This window comes from Anolis sagrei, chromosome 4 (genome assembly GCF_037176765.1).
Source record: "Anolis sagrei isolate rAnoSag1 chromosome 4, rAnoSag1.mat, whole genome shotgun sequence".
NCBI classification, from domain to species: domain Eukaryota; kingdom Metazoa; phylum Chordata; class Lepidosauria; order Squamata; family Dactyloidae; genus Anolis; species Anolis sagrei.
Window position 1 is genome coordinate 37,311,999 of NC_090024.1, and position 23,215 is coordinate 37,335,213.

At 38.1% G+C, this 23,215-nt stretch overlaps 1 protein-coding gene across 2 annotated transcripts; it reads left to right on the top strand.

The window, feature by feature from the left end:
* Window positions 1-134: 134 nt before the first annotated feature.
* Window positions 135-23,197, top strand: RMDN1 (regulator of microtubule dynamics 1). Of its 2 annotated transcripts, XM_060775565.2 has the most exons (10): window positions 135-477; window positions 8,534-8,651; window positions 11,040-11,127; window positions 13,676-13,835; window positions 15,473-15,562; window positions 17,024-17,079; window positions 17,629-17,716; window positions 18,806-18,836; window positions 20,130-20,263; window positions 21,765-23,197. In XM_060775565.2, exons 1-10 carry the CDS (start codon window positions 370-372, stop codon window positions 21,801-21,803), a joined length of 912 nt encoding a protein of 303 aa, XP_060631548.2. In that variant the 5' UTR covers window positions 135-369; the 3' UTR covers window positions 21,804-23,197. The 2 variants fall into 2 exon arrangements, with proteins under 2 accessions (XP_060631548.2, XP_060631549.2); XM_060775566.2 differs by lacking the exon at window positions 20,130-20,263.
* Window positions 23,198-23,215: the final 18 nt, after the last annotated feature.

Genomic DNA, 23,215 nt, shown 5'->3' on the forward strand with positions numbered 1-23,215 from the left:
CCGAGTCTTCAACTCAACTAATCTGGAGGAGCTTGTTGGGTTTTTTTCCCCCCTGTTTGTTTCAAATCTCCCTCCCCCGCCTTATTATGGGGAAAGTCACGTGACGCAGCCCAAGTAGTACGCTTAGAGATGCCGACGCTAGATCCCGTGACGTCATTGGCGCGCGGGAAATCCAAGAGCGGCAATTGGCCAAGAACGGACCCCGCGAGGAGCGGAACGGAACGCCACGCGGCTCGTGTACCACTCCGGCGGCTTTTCTAAAGCGGACACATACACTCTCATAGAGTGAAGATGTTGAAGGTGGGCTTCAGCAATGACTATTTCCGGCTTTGATTGGGTCCTAAAGAGGAAGAAGGGACTGCACCGGACATGGCAACGAGAGCTGCTGTGGTGACAGCGCGGCGTTTAGTCAGAGCGGCCTCTTTCGCCAGGAGCCGGCTCTTCTTCGAGGCCCCGCGGAGTCGAGGCGGAAGCGAGGTGCGGTTGCTCTCGGGGCGTGCGCCCCTCCTTAGTCTTCCCCCGGTTTCCCAAATTTCTGGAATCCCTTCCGGGGTTGGGAAAGTTCTTTGATAGGAATGCCTCGAAAGAGTAGAATTAATTCGCTTTACCTGCTATGACTCAATGCTATGTAATCCTAGAATCAAAGAGTTGGAAGAGACCTCGTGGGCCACCCAGTCCAACCCCCTGCCAAGAAGCAGGAAAATCAAATTCAAAGCACCCCCGACAGATGGCCATCCAGCCTCTCTCAACAAAGTTTACCCCAGGCACAGTCAGGCCATTGTATGCTAATCAAGGTGGTCAGTTGAAACATTCACACCTAGCTCCAGCAGACAAGAGTCCTTTGTCTCACCCTGGTCAAGAATTAATACTATGGAATCCTAGAATCAAAGAGTTGGAAGAGACCTCGTGGGCCATCTAGTCCAACCCCCTGCCAAGAAGCAGGAAAATCAATTTCAAAGCACCCCCAACAGATGGCCATCCAGCCTCTCTCAACAACGTTTGCCCCAGGCACAGTCAGGCCACTGTATGCTAATCAAGGTGGTCAGTTGAAACATTCACACCTAGCTCCAGCAGAGAAGAGTCCTTTGTCTCACCCTGGTCATTCCACAGATATATAAACCCTTTTGCCTAGTTCCAACAGACCTCACTACCTCTGAGGATGCTTGCCATAGATGCAGGCGAAACGTCAGGAAAGAATGCCTCTAGACCATGGCCATATAGCCCGAAAAACCTACAACAACCCATCCAGGCTCTGTTTAAAAGCCTCCAAAGAAGGAGCCTCCACCACACTCTTGAGGCAGAGAGTTCCACTGCTGAACAGCTCTCACAGTCAGGAAGTGCTTCCTAATGTTCAGATGGAATCTCCTTTCTTGTAGTTTGAAGCCATTGCTCTGCATCCTAGTCTCCATGGCAGCAGAAAACAAGCTTGCTCTCTCCTCCCTATGACTTTCTCTAACTTATTTACACAGGGTGAGGCAGCATAACTTCCTTTTTTCAAAATAAAAAACCCATTGTATGAATCAGAATTTTTTTTATATAATGTAGTTTTGTTTTACGTAGTTTTAAAGATCAAATTAGGTAGGTGACGTCCCCCATTCTCCATACACTGAGTAAACCCATTTCTGGCGTTTGTTATGACTTTTGCCAGCATAGCAGGCATTATGTTGGCAATTTCTTCCTGGATGTTGGTCTTCAAATCTTGTAGGGTCCTTGGACGGTTCACATAAACACGGGATTTCAAAAGGCCCCATGGAGAGCGGACCGGCCACTCCAAATCCGCTCGAAAAGTAGGCCTCAACGGCAAAAGCATGCCCCTCACTCTTCCAATGCATGATGGCAACTGAACTGTGTCAGGACAAAACGTTATACTCCCACCTCTCAAACGAAACCACTAGCACTCCGCTATGTCTTCAACCGACTGAATGGCGCGCATTTTAAAAAAGGAAGTTATGCTGCCTCACCCTGTACATGGTCCTCATCATGTCTCCTCTCAGCCTTCTCTTCTTCAGACTAAACATGCCCAACTCTTTAAGCCTCTCTGCTCTCTTGTTTTTCTTACGCTTTTAGTCTCCATGACTATGGGTGCATCTACACTGTGGAGTTAATGCAGTTTAACAGCCCTATGCAATCACTGGAGTTGTATTTTTTAATTTTATTTATTTATTTCCCACATTTATACCCCGCCCTTCTCACCCCTAAGGGGATTCAGAGTGGCCTTACAACAGGCAACGATTTGATGCCAACACATATCAATCCAAAAATAAACAAATACAATTAAAATCCAAACAACTAAAAAAGATCAGTTATTAAAACAACAGTTAAAATAATGCAGAGTCTAATCATAGTCCCAGGCCTATCCATTTGTCAATCACATTAATTCATTATCATTATTGCACGTCTACAATGACTGCCAAATGCTTGGTCCCACAGCCACGTCTTAAGCTTTTTCCTGAAGCTTTTTCCTGAAATCAGGTAATCTGATTTCCTTGGGGAGGGAGTTCTATTTGGTCCTGTCTCACCCCACCAGTTGCGCCTGCGATGGGGGTGGAATCGAGAGCAAGGCCTCACCCGATGATTTCTGGAATCCCTTCCGGGGTTGGGAAAGTTGTTTGATAGGAATCTTATCTTGATCTTAACTTCTGAAGCAGATCATAGAGGGAGATACGTTCAGACAAGTAAGCTGGGCCAGAACCGTTGAAAAAGCCTTTACCCTTCTCTGCCAAAGAGTGCTGGTGTTTCACTAAACTACAAATACCAGGATTGCATAGTATTGACCCATGACAGTTACAATTATGTCAAACAGCATTAATTTTACAGCACAGCTGAACCCCATGATGCTCAGATCATATAGTAGTGTTAGTATATGCTTCTCAGTCTTCCAAGCAGTGACACATTTCAAGGATCAGTGAGAGATAGTCCATGAAAGTTCATGACAGGTAGCATTAGTTCATATCAAACTCCATAATTTGCCCCCCCCCCCAAATCTGCCCTCAACTTAGACATGAGGTCAACTTATACATAGAAATAAAGTAGTTGTGATGTATTCATGTACACTTTGTAATCGCCACATAGAATTGTGTGTCTGCTTGATGGTTCTGAGACTCCAGACAGCTTTTTGCTGTAAATACATGTTTGTGATCGCCCAGTCTTGTCTGACTGAAGCTCACTGAAGCATTTTAGGGATAACATCAATACTATAATAAACATATTAGCCTTTAAGGTGTTGCAGGACTGTTTTCGTTGCAACAGTCAAATATGATTTCCTTTTTGGAAATTACCTAAAATACATGACACACAAAGGAATAAGGAAATATGATAAGGTGGAAGACTGCATACTAAAGCATGTTAAGTTTCTTGTTATGACCAGATGGAACAACATAAATTCAGAAAGTTTAATGGAATGGTCTTTCAATCTGAAATCAGAAACGAGGCATAACCCTGACTGCCTTGAGTCTTTCTCTTCTCTAGCTTGATGGAATGATCAGTGCACTTTCTTAATCAGTAATTTAACAACAAAGTCTTTAGCCATAACATTTTATAGCTGTGCAGGGAAATTCTATTATATTTACTCTGAAATCCCAGTGTGTTCAGTAGTGCAAAAGGTAAGTATATATGGCAGGAATGAGAATTTTAAAATCCTACAAATGATGTTGAACTTTAGCTCCCAACATAGTTGCCTATGCTAGATAATGCTTTGGGACTAAGATTTGGAGAGCATGGTGAAACATACACTGTGTGCAGCTTATAAAAGTGTATTTGGGTGGGAATTGAGTAGTATCAAACCATTTTTATGGTTATGAATTAATATATATTGACTCTTCTCTTCTGAGAATGAATAAGAAGAATTCACTCAAGTGAAAAGCATGTTTTTTTTTTTGCACATGAGAGAACTACAATCTTCCAGGAGCAGTATGATCTCCACTCTACACTGTTGTTGTTTATTTGTTCAGTCGCTTCCAACTCTTTGTGACCTCATGGACCAGCCCACGCCAGAACTTCCTGTCTACGCTCAACTCTACGCTAGCAATAGTAAAACAGCATAATGTTCTATTTCAGCAGATGACGTTGAGGCCTTATTAGTAGACAAGTAAACAGTTTTCTGTGTTTCTCTTCTACTCTCAGATTTTATGTTGACCACTATGATTTTGAGACTGAGTGCTCCCCCCCCCCCCACAACTTTGTTTTTTATTAAAATAGTCATATCCTGTCCTTTAACACAGGATTTCAGCATACATAAAGATAAAGCAATAAATAATAACTGTTATAGATTAAAAAAATATATGGCAATTTAGCGATTTAAGATTTGTTAGATTTTTTTTTGTTCCTTTACATTGTGTTAAAATTGCTTACACCAAGAGTCAATACTCATTACACTACCAAGGGCTCGATTCCTTGTATTAAAAGTATTTTGGGACCGGGGGGGGGGGGGGGGCTCACTAGGTATTGAGTGGGTTCCATATCCCATTAGTTCAGTTTCAGTCTCTTTCATGGGCACAGTTTGAATAATTCACATTCTGTCTTTTTCAAATGTCTACATGAGGTGCTTGTACCACACTAGAGTCTTTACCACTCTTTAAGGCTGATAGATTTATGGCTTCAAAGGCTCTTCATGCTCTGCTTTTGAAAGTGCTGTCTGTGTCACATGAAGTCCAACTGATAACAATTTTACAACAAGGGGAAAACACTGGAGTGGTTATTTAAGAGTACAGGAGGAAACGTGTATTTAAAAGAACATTTGCCCCAATCATGCCTTGTAGTCAGAATCTGAAAAGATGGCATTGAGATTAAAGCCCTGTAAAATGCTATTTTAACAGTGTTTGTTTGGCAGTGATTTGTATGAAAATTATTGAGCTTAATATTCTGGTCTATCAGTATGAAGACCTGGTTAATGATAAATCTCAAAATAAACATGGATTGTGTGTCATAAAACTCCTTTGGACTCATACACCTTTAAAGTTAAAACTGGTACTGAGAGTTTAAATATATTGTCAACTACCTATGGATCCTAATTTTCCAAAATTTGAGATTTCCATTAAGCATAATGTTCTAGACTGCTAACACATATGATTCCAACACTAGATCAAACATACAGTTTATGAATTAGATCTTTGTCTTTGTTCTATAATAAAAGGACATAATATTTATAAATAAAACTGTATTTCTTCAGTTGCAAGATACACCCTAATTTCAGTACCACCACCACTAATCAAAATTCATAAGATATACCTGCAATTCTAAGACACACCTGATTTTTAGAGATATTTATATAGAGAAAAAAGTGCATCTTAGAATCTAAGAAATATAGTATATGTGTAACTGGTCTAAATCTTCAGGTATTATGGTACAAAAACATCAAATGCCAACTTTTTTTCATTCTAGAATATGGGATTATTTCTATGCACGTTTGACAATTATCCTAATTGCAGTCCCCCTTTAAAAAAAGTTTCCGTGTTTTGTTCAGCAACAGTAGAAGTATTCCTGTGGAAAACTTATTATCTGTGCAAAGATGGCAAATTTTGCATAGAAATTATTTTTGTATGTTTGATTTGGGAACATGTAGCTTTTTGCAAGGAGAACCATTTTTATATTCAAAGAAGCAGTGTTTTTTCATAAGCAATGAGAAAATTTGAGCATTCATAATCCTCGGTTTTTAAAATCATGAACCAGTTGCAAAACAGGAGGTGTTCAGCTGTTTCTATCATTCTTTAAAACAAAAATGTCCTAAAGTTAACTGGATTTTGTTGGTTCTTTCTTTTTAAGAAAAATATTTTCTACTGAACTACTAAAGAAAATTAAGTTGATGAAGTGGGTATATTATTAGTCATTACTTTCACACAAAAGCTGGCAGAAATAACATAGAAATGCTATGGATCAGTTCTTACATCACACACACAAAGTGTCAATGAACATTTTATTCAAAATAATATTTACATGTGGAACTTAGCAACAAGATCAGGTAAGCTTTGCACAGGAGGAAACGTTTTAGAGGCAACTTGAAAGCATCTGTCAAAATGCATCCAGTGATTATTTTTCTTTCACCAGCTTCCACTTTTCTTATAATTTCTTTATAACAGCTGTGGTCAGGCAGGCTGCATGTGCTCTGCCATTGTTTTGCTGTTTGTGTATACTCAGTAAGGAATTTTTACTATTCTCTGGGTGACAGCATAAGCAATGCACATGCCCTTGGGTTATTATTTCAAATCAGATTTTGATGGTGTGGGAGGAGGTTGCTCCTGGAATCCTTTCGCATTTTAGGTTTTGTTGTTGTTGTATTATTTACTACAAATATGCTACCACAACTGGACACGGAAAGTCAGTTTCCCCATTCCTTCTTCCTCCCAGTTCTGGTGCTACTAAATCACTCCTAAGTCAGTGGTTCCCAGCCTTTCTTCCTCCTGGTGTTTTGGACATCAACTTCCAAAGATTCCAGCCAGCTTACCAGCTGTTAGAAATTGAAGGAGCTGAAGTCCAAAACACCTGGAGGACCAAAGGTTGGGAACCACTGACCTAGGTAAAGGATGAGGGGGTTAGAACACCGCTCTGGGAAACGGCAACCATTCATAAAATGGAAGGAAAAATCCCGCGAAACAGCGAACCGCGAAGTAACGAGGGAACACTCTACAAACTTTAAAAATGTAAGAAAGCAAGCACATTGATATTTGTCAACATATCAACCAGGAGTTTTGTGGCACCTTAAAGGGTAATGAAATGTCTTGTGGAATACATTTCTGTGGCCTGGGAGCTAAATTAAAGGGACATTTGGCAGGTTTTATACTGAAACACCAGAAAGATAATTTTAGATCATTTGCTAAAAGTCAACTCAAGCAAATTAAGTAGCACCCCCTAATTGTTGGAGTTAATTAAATTCTTTAGTACCCTAAAGTGTAATGGAGAAGCTGCAGTCCTTTGTTAACTCACCTGAATTTAAGCTCCTTTGAAATTGGTGGAACATTTGAGCAGACATGCATGCTCTTGTGGCATAAGCCTTTCCAGGCATCAGATATAGGATACATTATCCTCAAGTCCAGGGGTTCTCAAACTTTTTCAGCTGCAGAGACCTTTTTGAAGCAAAAGTTGCTTGTGGGGCCCCAATAAATGTTTATATATTATATTATATTACATATAATGTATATATACCTGGCATGTGCAAACTTTTTGCTGCATTATGTTTTAAAATTCAACAGACAGGCCAGGATGGTAATGTATGGATGAAGTTTGTGCGTGAACTCACTGAAAAAAATGAACAAATTGCTATGCACACCGCACATATCTCATCTGTAGTGCAAAAGAGAGAGAGGGAGGGAGAAAAAAAGAACAATAAAATATTTAAAATGAAGAGTAATTTTAACTAACATAAACTTAATAACATTTCAGTGGAAGACCCTAGGGGCCTTCCAGTCCAACCCTCTTCTGCCATGCAGGAAAAGCACAATCAAAGCATCCCCTGAGCAGTGGGAGGGAAATAGGGTTTTGGAAGCAAAGAAGGTGGGTGTGGGGAGCTTTTGGCAGTGATGAAGGAGTGGAAAAAAGGCTGTTGGCAGAAAGGGATGGGAGAAAGGCTTTTGACAATAAGGGGACTGAGAGAAAAGGGCTTTTGGTAGCAAAGGAGGGGGGAGGCTTTTGGTGGCAAGGGAGGGAAGAGGAGCAGGAAAGAAGAGGAAAAGATTGGGGAATGAGGAAAGCACGGAGCCTCTCATTATGCTTCATGGAGCCCTAAGGGCTCTGCAGAGCACACCTTGAGAACCACTACTCTAGTCTAAACGCACACAGATTGTAGCTTAATGTGTCAAACAACTCATCTTTCAAGTTTGTTTGACAAATATTTCAGCTATGTATTTTGTAAATACGTAGTATTTATGAGTATGATAAATAAATCTTGTGAATGTAGATTCCTATTGGGTTGTTGTAAGTTTTTTGGGCCATATGGCTATGTTCTAGAAGTATTCTCTCCTGACGTTTCACCTGCATCTATGGCAGGCATCCTCAGAGGTTGTGAGGTCTGTTGGAAACTAGGAAAATGGGGTTTATATATCTGTGGAAAGTCCAAGGTGGGAGAAAGAACTGTGTGTTGGAGCTAGGTGTGAATGTTTCAATTGGCCACCTTGATTAGCATTTGATGTCCTGACGGTTTAGGATTTCTCCAGGCACTAACAAGACTGTCAGGAGAGAGAAAGCAAGGCAAGCAAACATAAATATGAGTTCGGATTCCCAGTGATTCTGTTACCTCCTTCTCTTAATATTAGAAAGCAGTTATGGGGGTAGAGAGCTGGCCTGAAGATTGATGGGGTGCTCCTTAAGTATTCTAGTGTTTGGAGAACTAGTTTCACAACCATTTGTACCAAATGATAGATTCAAGTAATGAATATCTTTGTTTTACTTGCAGTATGAGAGTTCTATGAGATTGCACAGTGAGTTGTAGATAGGCAGCTGCTGCCCAATCCATTTGTACACAGATGGCAATTCTGTTTGATTCACTTTATTCAGAGCCAAATGAATATGTTTTGAATTATAGCTTTAAATTTCTCTTCGCTAGGTACTTGAGAAATCCAGATTTTTCAGAAGGGGACTTGCATTCTCATTGTTTCCTTACTTTGGCTATGAAACGTACTTATTAATATCTCAGTCTTCTGTGGTTCATGCTAAAACGCAAGGTAAGTAGTTACAAAAAGTTTGAAGACACCCAGTTTTTCTTCTCTATGTTGAAAAATCTGTTTACTAATATTTTTATTTATGTGTCTTCCAGTGATATAAGATATTGAAAAGAAAACAAATGGCTTCTTCAGAGAAGCTGGAATTTAGACATCACATCTTATTACTCTTGCTATAAGTGTATCTTTCCCTTTTTTTTTGTTTTTGGTCCCATGAGAGCCATCAAAACAATTTGAATCAAGGCATTTTGAATTGCAAGTCCATAGCTTTCACAGGTGGTTATGTTACTAAAGCAGACAGGAGTGGTGAGCAAAAACATCTGGAGGTCCACAGTTGTCCAAGTGCCATTTAAAGGAAACCAGCACAAGTAACATTACTTTGTAAGATAATGCACATACTGTAATGTGCAAATTCAGCCAAACGGTCTGATATGTTTAGCCAAAATATCTCCATCACAATAGATTCATTGATACGTATTTACAGAACATCATTACAGGAATAACATAGCATTTCACAAGCATTCATATTATTTCTTTGTCTTACTGTAATGTTTGTTCCAAATTTTTACAAACACAGTATAGTTTATTGTATTTAAAATCTGTCAAAATTCAACCCTACCTTTTTGCTTTCTTTATGTTCTTCATTGTTTCCTTTTGGTCTTCCATACAACCTTTGAGTCAACTATTCTATCCTTATCAGATCCCCTGTCTCCATGGTATCAGCAAGGAAGGATGAGTATACTAGTCCACTGATATAGCTTGCTGGCACTGGAAATTGATTTATGACCTTCCTCTAGCAAGATGATTGCTGAATGTTTCATCTCCCAATATCACTACATGTGAGATTGCAGTGCCATTCAGATCACCTAAGGACCCATTTACATTGACCATTTAATGCAGTTCAAAGCATCTTGAAACTGCAGCAGCCATGTAACAAACTCCCACCAAAGAAAGCCCATAATGTACATCAGTGTTTTGTGGTTTGCGTAATTGCCATCTGTGTAAGCACTTTCTTTAATACTGGTTTGAAGCTGCATTAAATGATCAATGTAGATGGTGTCTATGTGATCTGTGGAAGCTGGGGGGAAATAAGGCACTTTTGACTATCATGACATAATTTACAGGGGAACAAATCTGTATGTTACTTGTATTATAGTTATCATAATATGCTATAATGAGCATTATAAATATTCAGAAGCACTAGAGGAGGCAGGAGTGTGGATTTCCTGATATAAGATCTGCTCAGGGGGTGCTGTGGTTTCTAACTGTTTTTTTTTTTTACTGTTTTGTTGGTTTTTAACTGGATTTTCTATTACTGTTGTTTATGTTTAGTTCTATTTTAATGTTTGCATATTTGTATATTTTAAAATGTATACTAATGCTTTTATGTCAAGCTGCTTTAAGTCCCCTTTGGGGAGACAAAACAAGGAATAAATAAATATTATAATAATAAAAATAATAATATTGATGTTCAGCTCCCATAAGTTGTAAGCAACATAGCCAAATATAACAGAAATTAGTTCCAGTTGAGTAACATCTGGAAAACCACACTTTCCCCCATCCCCACTGGAGTAATTAAAACTTTAGCCTTTAGATGTTGTTTTTCAGAATGCTTGCACAGGCATAAATATTAAGTTAATTTAAGTCACTAATTCAATATAGTTTGGTCATCCATTCTGAAAACATTCCCCAAAATGAACTGGAAATCCACATGGGATAAAGTGAAGGAAAAAAGTCTCATTCAGCTTGTTTGCTTTTAAACTTGAAACTGAAGTTTCAGGTTTAAAAGTAGCCACTAGAAGTTTTCTCAGCCATTGGGAATTGAGAGTTTGCTGTGAGGGCAAAGAGGCCATAAAAAGGGACACACCACAGAATGGATATGGTTTAATTCAAAGACGTAGTGATCCATGTTAGTCTGGATCACTACGCAAATTGATTTTGCAATACCTTTGAGACTGAGCAAAAGAAGTTGATAACATAATTTTTTAAAGACCTTAGTCTTTATGCATTTAGGCAATCTTCCCCAAAGTGGTGTGTTACAGATATCCAATAGCTATGCTGACTGAGGATATTGGAAGTTGTAGTCCAAGATATCTGGAAGTTGCAATGTTGAATATAATAGATAGGCATATTTTACATATTCATATTTTATACAGGACAAGAAAGCTGATCATTATCATTTAGTAACTGGAAATAAAATTGTTAAAACTTTACAAAATGTTGTTTGGCAAATTGAGGAATAGTTTGTTATTGTCTCCATAATAGGAAGTATGCCCGTAGTTTTACCTTTTGCGTGAACAACTGGCATCCCATCTCCCTCTCTTACTGTTGTTAATTCAGAGTAGATTAAATATTGAATTCACAGTTGTTTGTGTTTCCTTCCATCTTAAGTTGATGAAATTCTAGATCAAGCAGACTATCTATATGGGAGTGGGGAAACCGAAAAACTTTTTCAGTTACTGGATCAACACAAAAACAGGTATGTTGCTTTAGCAGACTGACTTTGGACATTAACCATAGGTTCAGAAAGGAGCCTGCCTATTTATATTGGGAGCTTTGTTCGGTTCCTAATTCTTATTGGGAGTGTGATATTGGGCCATAAAATCAGTGCTACTTAGCATTTAAAAGCCCATGAAGGGAAAAACAAAGAAGAAAGACTAAACTTTAGTCTTTTCCCACTCACTCAGGAGATGGTTTCTTTTTTTATAAGAGCTAAAGTGAAGTGCCCCATTGATAAGCTGGGGGGAGAGGTTAATTGTGTAATTAGAGTAGTTATCACTAGCATAAGTATGCAGTTTTGTAGTTATAGAAACTGTGTACTCCTCTGCCATTAGGTGTTCTTTCTCAGTTTTTCTAGATTCCTTATAGGGAGAAGTATAACACTTAGAGACACTTGGAAAAATATGTATGCTCAGGGTTTGCCTGCACCTTTGACTCTGCTAGTCTTAGGTTAGGGAATTCTGACACCTAGTGATTGAAGTTTGTGGAGATATATTTTGGATAAGTAAAATTATTTTTAAAAAAGAAAATAACATTAGGATGTAATCTGCAGGGTTCCATGGCATCTTTCATGTGCCACGTCTGGGAGAATATAGAAATTACAGCAAAGGCATCATATTTTATTGTAATAGATGTAATAGTTACTAATAATTTGTGAATGAGGTAAACATGTTCATGATAAAGCAATGCTGACTCTTATTACCATATATACTCAAGTATAATATGATCCGAATATAATTTTACCACAAAAAAACCTGGGAAAACATATTAACTCTAGTATAAGCTGAGGGTGGGAAATGCAGCAGCTACTGGTAAATTTTAAAATAAAAATAGATACCTATTGAAGCATCAGTAGGTTAAATGTGTTTTATATATTTACATATAGAGATATAATGTTCGTTTGTAGGATTAACATAAGTCAAAAACCACTGGACGAATAGCCACCAAATTGGCCACAAGACACCTACTAACCCAAGGAGTGACCATCACTCAAAATAATTGATTTTATCATTTGGGAGTTGCTGGGATTTATAGTTAACCTACAATCAAAGAGCATTCTGAACTCTACCAACGATGGAATTGAACCACACTTGGTACAGAGAATTCCCATGACCAACAGAAAACACTAGAAGAGTTTGGTGGGCATTGACCTTGAGTTTTGAAGTTGTAGTTCACTTACATCCAGAGAGCACTGTGGACTCAAACAATGAAGAATCTAGACCAAACTTGGCACAAATACTCTATATGCCCAAATATGAACACAGATGGAGTTTGGGGGAAATAGACCTTGACATTTGGGAGTTGTAGTTACTGGGATTTATAGTTCACCTACAATCAAAGAGCATTCTGAACCCCACCAACATTAGAATTGGATAAAACATCCCACACAGAACCCCCATGACCAACAGAAAATACTGTGTTTCCTGGTGGTCTTTGATGACCCTTCTGACACCCCCTTACGACCCCCCCCCCAAATCGGTCCTGACCCCCAGGTCAAAAAATGCTGCCTTAAGGCCACCCAGTCCAACTCCCTTCACCAGGGCAAGAAAACATAATCAAAGCCCTCCTGACAAAGAGCCATCCAGCCATAGATATAGATAGATATATGTGATTCATACACACACCAATATATATATGACAGATAATAGTATCATCGATTTGAAAGGGACACCTAAAGAAGGACAATTGTATATTGAATGTTCCAGAGTAGGCAAACTAGACAATCTCCACATCAACACTGACAAAGAAACAACAAGAAATACTGTTTACCCACAAACATAAAGAAATTACATATATTAGAAACCAACACTTTCTCATTACTTTATTTTCCAGATCACCAGATTGGGCCACAGCAATGCATGGCTGAGGACGTCTAATTTAAGATAAGAATGTCCAACTCTGATTAAACCATTATTTTAACCTCCTTCAATGTAAATGTGCTTACGTATCCTTCCAATAATAGAGTAATAATAATAATAGAGTAACCTAATAATAACAGTAAAATAATAACTAATAATAATAAAAAGAGTAAAATAATAAACGGAATAATAACAATTAAATAAAATATTAAAGTAATAATAATAAATAGAATAAAAATTAATGTAATAATAGTAAAATAATGTAAATGTAATAATAATAGAGAAAATAATAAATGTAATAAAAAATAATAACAGAGTAAAATAATAAACAACTTTGACTTGAGTATATGCTGAAAGAGGCTTTTTCAGCCTAAAACGGGGGCTGAAAAGCTTGGCTTATACTCGAGTATATACGGTAATCACTCCATTATCATCAAGATGTCTACAAATGGACTCCTATATAAAATGCTCTAATATTTTTCCTGGTATTAAGATCAAGATGATTAGCCTGTAGCTTCCTGGATGTTCTCCCCCCCCCCCAAAAAAAAAGAGGGCAATGTTTGTTTATCTCTCACACTCTTGCTGCTAATGATATTTATACTTTGCTGTGGACTATGGACGATGACCTGGCTGTGATTAGCATATTCTGTTATGTTTGTTTATTACTAGTGAGAATGCACAAGTGCTATGGCGTCTGGCTCGAGCATTGCGTGACTTGGCTCAGCTTAGTCACACTCCCGAAGAAAAGAAGAAGCAGCTGACTTATGAAGCCCTTGAGTATGCAAAGAAGGCGCTTGAGAGAGACCCATCATGTTTTAGTGTGCACAAGGTGAACAATTCAATGGAAAATTTGACATTGCTGGCTTCCAGCATTAGAAGTCCCTTGTAGAAAGATGACTCCTATAGAAAGGAGTATTATCCCATCTATATATATAAATTTGTTAGGGGCATCCAACGGAGAAACAAAACTCAAAAACCCCCCAACGAAACTTAACCAAAATTCCCATGCCCATAACACAACCCACAAGGTACAAACATATCTACTCAAAATGAAAAACAACACAACAACACACTCACAAAACGACAAAACTCAAAAATTCCCCAACGAAACTTAACCAAAATTCCCGTGCCCATAACACAACCCACAAGGTACAAACATATCTACTCAAAATGAAAAACAACACAACAACACACTCACAAAACGGCAAAACAACAAAACTCAAAAATCCCCCAACGAAACTTAACCAAAATTCCCATGCCCATAACACAACCCACAAGGTACAAACATATCTATTCAAAATGAAAAACAACACAACAACACACTCACAAAACGGCAAAAGAATAAAACTAAAAAAAAAACCAACGAAACTTAACCAAAATTCCCATGCTCATAACACAACCCACAAGGTACAAACATATCTACTCAAAATGAAAAACAACACAACAACACACTCACAAAACGGCAAAACAACTGAGCATGCGCATTGGCGCCCAGCCGCAAGTTCCCTGGCGCGCGCACATGGCCTTCCGGCCAACGTTCCCTCTGCGGAAACCATGCCCACTCCAAGCCCCGCCGTGCCGCTTCCCGCACACACACACACCCTGCCACACACACACACACAACCCCACACTCCATCACTCCCCCCGCCGCCTCACACACACACGCAACCCCACTCCCCCCGCTGCCGCACGCACACATGCAACCCCACTCCCCCCGCCGCCGCACACACACACGCAACCCCACGCTCCATCACTCCCCCCGCCGCTGCACGCACACACGCAACCCCACAAGGAAGGAGGGAAAGAAGGAGAGAAAGAGGGAAGATTGGCCACACCAACACGTGGCGGATAAAGGTTGTTATTTCTATTATTATTATTATTATTATTATTATGCTATTGTTCCTATGAGACCCTGGGGGAATGGGAGAAGTGTCAGGTCCCAGAGGCAATGCATTGCATTATTGTTATTGTTATGATGGTGGTAAAATAAAAGGAAATAAAAAGTGAAAGAAGGAAGCAAACAGGGAGGTAGGAAAGGCAAAGGAAGAAAGGGGGAGGGAATGAAGGAAAGAGAGAAGGATGAAATCAAGTAGTGAAAGAAGGAAAGAAAGAAAGAGGTAGAGAAGGAAGAAAGGAGAGAAAGGGGGAGGAAAAGGGGGAAGGAATAGGTAGGGACCTCTCTTTCATAATAGTCCAGATATCTACCTCAACTTTGATAAGTTTTACTATAGGCCACAGCAACGCGTGGCAGGGCACAGCTAGTAGCTTAATAAAATCTTTAGCAGAAAGTGTACTGTTGTGGATGATTTTATGCTGTAACTGAAGAACTGTGTCTTTTAATTTTAAAATAAGTAGGAATTTTACATTTCTGGAGAATTATATAATGACTGCATATTTCTTGTGGCTAAGTATTGTTACAGCTGTTAATATTCTTAAATAAGCTATTCAACTCTCTTTTTTATTTAGTGGTATGCAATCTGCATCAGTGATGTAGGAGATTATGAAGGAATAAAGACAAAAATTGCCAATGCTTTTGTTATCAAGGAACATTTCCAGGTATTTAAAGGCGCAAAATACCCAACATTCACCCATTTATTTCACTCAGTATTTTGATATCTGTAGACATTCATTTATAGCACAAACCTCCAACTGTTTTGTGAAAGAACCTTTTCAGACCACAAGCTGAAATGCAGCACTTAAACCCCGCGTGGAGATGAACTATTCTTAAACAGCTTGAACTATGCTTTCAATCTTCACTTACTGTCAGCATCTAAACTTGAATCCTTTGACTTCTCCTCCTGTATTCAAATGGCTGTTAAAACATGTCATTTCTTGTTTAGTAATTGTTAAAATGACTTCTTTATTCACTATCTGCAGTACTAGGATGTTGGCATATATTCTAAACATTATCTTGTGTTACCTTTCTTTGTTTCCTTCACAACATTTTCTGTTTTTACATCATGATCTACTTTGCCTGGAATACCATATTAACCCTTCAAACTACATCTAGCCATTCTTCATTTCTTTACTGGATGCTATTTCCATTTCATATCAGCACAGATTTGTCATTCTGACTTTTCAAGTTAGTTGTAGCTGCATTACACTGCACACTAAATGTTCATTCACTAACTCTGTCTGTTCTTTCTGCTGTGGCACCACTTCTGGTGAGGATGACTGCCACCCAGAGGCAGCATTGGTGCTTTTACCTCTTTGTGGAATGGCCCTCAACTTATTCATAGACCCCAAACCTGCTCTAAACTTATATATGAGCATATACTGTAAACTCAGCATTGTTGAGGGTGAAGGAAGAATTTACTGTAGCTGTGGGAGTCATGCAGCTCACTAAATCTTGCTAAACTTAATGAAAGGATAGACTTTTCAAATGTTATGTTTAATACATAACATGAAATGGCTTTGTGTGTAATGTAAATATAATGTTTTGGAGGCATGAGAGCATAGAATGGTAGGGATTTATGTTGATTGGCTGAAAGTTTTAATGAGATTTGGAAAAGGCTACAGTGTAGGACAGTTGAAGAGCTAAAAATGTTAGAGAAATGTGAGTTAGCTAGAGTCTGTCAGGGTTTACATGTGTTAATTGTACGTTGTTTAATAAATAACATTTGTACTGAACATGTGCACCTCTGAAAAAGCTACCATAGTGTTATTCATGTGGATGAGTTTGGGACACATTGTGTCTATGATAGCAATAATGGTTTAAGGGTGGTTGTGTCCAGTGGTGGAATTATATAAAGTGTTGCCCAGGAACCACAAGAGAATCTAGATGGGCTCTACGCTTGTTGCCAAAACACTGGGATGTGTGGAGGGCCATGCATTTGGTGACTGTGGTGGAACAATCAGACAACCCGCACATACTTAAAGTCCTAGTAGCCCTAGATATCAAAGTCAATAATTACAAGTGCGGAATTGCTGTCCCAACATCTAGAGGGCCACATGATTCCCATAATAAATTACAACTGGCAGGACATCTTTTCACTTTTTTTTTCTTTTTCTTGGCAGAAAGCAATTGACCTGAATCCAAAGGATGCTACATCCCTTCATCTTATGGGAATTTGGTAAAATAGTTCTGCATACAAATCATACTAGTTCTACCAGTAGCTTAGTTTGCAAAAATACACAGTGGGTTAATTATTTGTGGCATTTCCTTGAGTCTACCCTTTTGTTAGTGGTCTGTGAGCAGCCTTAGAAAATGCATGCTCAATAAACATATGAATCAAATGTGTGTTATTTAGCTTAATATGAACAGTTTTCACTCACATTTTATGGGAGAGTCAGAAAGACTGGGCTATTGTTCACAGACTGAAACATTAGGTTTTAAGGTTAGTTTCTGGATGTTATCGGTTAGAAATTGAGGTATTAATTCATTGTCAGAGATACTGACAATTTAAAGTGCTTAATTTATTGAATTACTATTAGTTGATTCAATGAGATCAAAGTGAGATCATTATAATCTGAATAGGAACTATTCTTAATCTCCCTAAGTGTCCTACTCATGTGATTATAGGGACTTTGAGAGATCCATTTAGATCTCCTGAAATATAGAAGCAAAATGTAAAAATATCATAACTTAATTGTGATTTTTTTTTTTTTTTGCATTTTCACAGGTGTTACACTTTTGCTGAAATGCCATGGTATCAGCGCAGAATAGCTGCTGTTTTATTTTCAACACCACCCAGCTCCACCTACGAAGAGGTATGAAGTCCCAATAGCTATATAAAGGTGTTATATATTGGAAGGGAAGGGTATGAATTATTTTTCACCTGGAAACTGTAAGATGGTAATACTGAAGAGTAGAACATACTGATCTTGATATTCCAGAAATAAATGTATGATTATGGAGGGATAGGTATCTTAAAACCTAAGGCTATAGTATTATAAAATGAAACACATTAACCACACAGAACTTGATATTTTGAAAAAGAAATATAGCAGTATTAGGACAATTAACTAAGTATCATATCAATAACATAACAGTCTAACACAGCATGATTCTGGAGTTTGTATTTCATGAAGAAACCTGGTTATGTATGAATCTGCCTTGTATCTGCTAAAGATGGGGCTTTTCATAGTGTATGGAACTCTGCTGATTAATATTAAACAAGCTCCATTTCTGCTGAGTTTATTGCTCAGTCGGATATTTCTTTTCAGAAAAAACTTTCCATAATTTGTAACCCAGCCATAAGTTCCACTATGGCTTTTACCTTTCATGCACTAGGAGAAAAACTGTGTCACATATGTCATTTCCTGATCCCAGTGTGAATTATTGTGGGGCTTAACATGCATCTAGAGCTAGATGATACAGAGTGAAATAAATGTAGAATTAATATTAAATCACAATTTAAAAATACTTCACTAATGATACTTAGTAAAAAGCGCCTTCCTAAGCAAAGTTTGCTTAAACATTTGTGTATGCTAGCAGAAAGACAGCAGCATGCATTTCAGAGTGTGGGAACATGCATGGAGAAAGCCCCCTCTCAAAACTCACACTAGATGTATCTAAGGAAGCAGTGAAACAAAAAAGAAGAGCCTGCCCTATAGATCTCAAGGCCCAAACTAACTCATCCTTCAATATAGTTTGTCCCCATTGTATTTTTCATTCTGTATGTTAATGTATACATTTGATCTCTAATGCTCACTGAGAAGGTTCCCCTGCATTGTGTGATGTAAATATATGATACAAAATAATAAACATTGAGGGGAAGACATAAAAGAATGATCACTGTTTGATGCCCAACCTGAATTAAGCACTATGTTATTAATTTCATTGTTAATGTTTTGCAGGCTTTACGTTACTTTCAAAAAGCCGAAGATGGTAAGTATTGTAGCATTGTAGTAACTGAGGCCCATTTCTGCATGGACAGTGAAAATTTAAAACCAGAGTATTAATATTATTTCAAATGCAAGTTCTGAGAGGTCTGAATGGAGGGAATATTGGGATATTCCACCTACGTGGATTTTTCATTTTTCTGGAAGCAATGGTTAGATGGAAGTAAGCATCAGCTGTTCTCTCTAAGACATACTGTTTCCACAGTATGGGACCATGGCAAATTTCAAATAGAAAAGTTAGAATGGTTCTTTGCAGTCATTTTAAAATTACTTAAGTAGTTGTGTCGTATTTCACAGCAGTAAATATATAGACTTATTTCACTCTAATTGCCTGAGTCAATACAATAGCCTAGGCCTTCAACAAGCCTGCTACAAGGATCATAGCCACTGAAACTATTGAAAGCACTACACATTTGTGTACACAAATGTATTGGGTGAATCACACACATAGCAAAGGAACATAAATTCCTCCTGGCAACACTTCTTTGTTCTCTTTGAGATCCTACTGTGGAAGATCCCTCTAACATGGGAGGGATCACAAGCAAAGCAGATAGATTTTAGTCATTTTATGGTTCTTCAAATGCAAAGAACATCTTAATCCTGTGAGTTGCATACTTAATATAAGTAATACAAGCTAAGAATGAAAATTCTGAGAAATGAGCTGTATTTCTTTGTTATGAAAGAAGAAACCAGTTGTTTCTAGAGTAAAGGATAAATGAAGGCATTTCATTTCCCAGTACAGTCCTGTAATCAAGGGTAACATGTTGGGTATATATACTGAAATCATAAAATGATATTTCTAAAACTGAGAATTTGTAAGGTTAAAACTACAGGCAGTCTCCGAGTTACAAAGATCCAACTTACAAACAACACATAGTTAAGAACAGGAGTGAGACAACAGGAAGTGAGAGAAATCTAGCTCTTGGAAGGAAAATTCACTACTGAAAGTGTTATCATGGGGAAACAGTGAAAGTTTAACCCCAATCCTTTTTTCCACAAAAAGCCATATTTCTCTAAATCCAGTTATCACAGGGACAGAAAGTGAGGTGAAATCTTCTGAATGATAGCGAAAGAAACACCATAAGGATGTTAACCCTTCCTTATGCTATCCAAAGCTTATATTTATTTGGATGGAGTTACACTTAAAAATGCATCTGTTCTGACTTACATATAAATTCAATTTAAGAACAAACCCTACAGAACCTATCTTGTTTGTAACTCGGGGACTGCCAGTACTGTATGATAAAGTAAAACCTCTTTTGTGACTCATTTTCTACAGTTGAGCCGAATTTCTATAGTAAAAACTTGCTCTTCTTGGGAAAAACGTACATGAAATTAAACAACAAAAAGATGGCTCTTTTGTGGTTAACAAAGGCTAAAGAACGAGTATCACACACAGAGGAGGATAAGCAAGTGAGTAGTCTAATTGTTTGAATGATAGTGCAAATCCAACAGTCCATATATTTTCAAGCATTTTTGAAAAAGATGCTGGAACAAGATCTGATCCCCCTTTCCTCCATCTTAAAAGTGATATGAAGAATCTGATATGAAAATACGAAGAACCTGATCACTTTAGAATATGTTATGATAAGTTTCCTGTACGTTACCATCGATGTTGTATTCCCTCTGAAGATTATTATGGTATTTTAGCAAGGTCAGGTGTGGGAAGCCAGGCCATAGAAGTTCTATAGTTGCAACATGAGGTGGTCAAAGGGGATTTATGGAAGCCGGTAGCCTCTGTAATGTAGAGGAAAAGGGCAAGCTTTGTTTCCTGGGGATCGCCAAAGGAAGATGGATTCTTTAAGATGTGAAAAGGGCATTGGCAAAGTTTTGACCTTTGTGATGAATTAGCCTCCCTAGGACAACCTCAAAAATTGGAGACATTTAGCAAAGAGATCTCAAATACAGTGTTCCCATGCTACTTCGTGGTTCGCTTTTAGCAGACCGTTTTGTTGGTTTTGAAAATATTAATATAAAATATTTACGTTCAGTCGAGACCAGGGGCCCCAGAAGTGCAGCGGCCTGAGGCACAGTGGAGAAGGCCTGCCTCCCTGGCTTACTGCTGTCTGCGTGGCTCCGGAGGCTCTGCAGGGGTCTGCGGAGGCCAGGGAGGCATGCAGGCAACCTTGGGATGGGATGGGAGGTGGAGCGTGGGTAAGAAAATAATATATAAAAATGTATAAATATTAAAATTAATATGGCATCCTTCACGGATTTTCACTTATTGCGGGTGGTCCTGGAACGGAACCCCCGCAGTAAGTCAGGGAACTCTTTATGTTAAATTGGCTCAGAAAGGTCTTAGAGTAAAGATTATTTTCTGTGTATACAGATTTAAGGCTATATTAAAATCATGATCAGTGGTTTGTTTTAGTGCACATACAGTCTATGAATAACTTAATTGTATAAGGCAATTAGTAGTTTTGACTAAAACTGTGTGAACATGGAGCCAGCTAAAGCTTGTTATTAACCTTTCTGGTAGAAATGAACTTTAAAGACTCCTTGGAGTAAAAGTCATTGAAATTACTATTATTTATTATTATATTTATTTATATACTCTGCTTTATCTCTCTCAAAGGGGACTCAAAGCTAATTTCCTTCTTCCCCACTCCCCCCTTTCAGGCAAGGATAGGAAATTGAAGAGACTAAAAACTCACAAAGAACTGTAAATAAAGTTTACTTCTTGGTGCTCCTTTAACATGATAATAGCTGGAGGTTTTCTTAAGCTTTTGTTCATAGCAAATCATGTGCACTTAGTAAATTTGTTCAGCTACACAAAGATTTGAACCCAGGTCCCATTTTACTTGTTCAATACACTATGCCACAGTAAATTCATTACTTTAAGGCAGGTCATTTTGAAGCTAGGAATAAAGGTTGGCAATAAATACTTCACTTAGGTTCTTCTCTTCAATTTCAGGTACAAAAGGAAGCTTTGGAAATTCTCAATTCTATGTGACTACCATTCTCTGATCAGAGCAATAATGTTAACCTTTGACTTGGATGATCTGACTACAAGAAAAAGGCTGCATTTCTGATGGGCAGCATTGACATTCAGAGGGTTGGACGAGAGTACTGGAGAAATGCAGAGAAATCCTGATGCAGCATGCCTGCAGTAAACAGTACAATGCTTGAATTGAGAAAGACTTTAGCTAATATTACAGTAGCCATGTCTACAACAGGCAGGCCTCCAGAAGTCCCTGCTGATCATATGTGAACAGCAAAACAGAAAGCAGGGGAGAACAAATAAGCCTGCCTTACCAGCTATCCCCAGCAATTAAAAAAATATTATAGATTCGGAAATGTCGCCAACATAGAAATCATGAAAAGTAGAAAATGTGATGAGTAATAATAATTCATTGCTGCTCTTTGGAATAATTTTTTCAGGGGTCTCCAGAAGGTCCAAAATATTACTTATGCAAGGTTTAACTGGTCTGGTTGTTTCGTTTTGCAAATGAAAAGTGTATGTGGTTAGGGAAGTCGAATTCTGTTCTTTGATGTCAGCACCTGTCCCTATTCCTTTTATGTGGTTTTTCACCTTTTATGTGGTACTATCTTTGTTGTTATTAAAGAAATAAGACCCACAAACATATCTACTTGGTCAACTGAGATATACCTGTAATTTGAATCCATTGGTTTATGTCCTTGTCTCTGGAGCAGCAGAAAATAGGTTTGCTTCATCTAATAATATTGAGCAGGGATTACTTTGTTATTTCCTGTTGTTGTTTTTAAAAGGCATCTTCTAAGTTGAACTTGGTCAGATGCATCAACTTGGGGAAAATATATCACACTTTTTCCAGCTTTGCCACTTGAACTCTCAGCACACTCATTATTTCATGAAGCCCAAATCTTAAAACCCTCCAGAACACACATCACTCAGTCTCTGAATCAGATAGTTTAATCTGTAAAATAGTTTAATCTGCCCTTCCTACATTGGCTTCAGTATCTGAATTGTCTTGAGTAATCCAAATGCAAATCCAGTGCTTTCTGAGACGGGAACTGGGTGTGTCAGCCTTGCAGGAAAACCTTCTTTGAAACAGGCTCCTAAAGAGTTCAAGTGGTTAGATTTCCCTTACGCTTCTATCAATCACTTTCTGCACATGTATATTCAAGTTTATAAGACCTGATGACAACACTTTTATTTAGTCCAGTTGCAATAAATATTGCAATTGTCAAATTCATTAAATTACTGCTTGAAACTAATAGAATTTGTTTTAGTAAGATCAGAGGAAGAGTGAGGTAAATGCTGACATCAGTATAGTATTGAAGAATCTTATGTTTTTAATTCTATTGAATAAATTGTATACGTTCTATTGGCATAAACTGAAATGAGAATAAACATCTCTAATAAGGTTTTGCAGTGGTATTTCT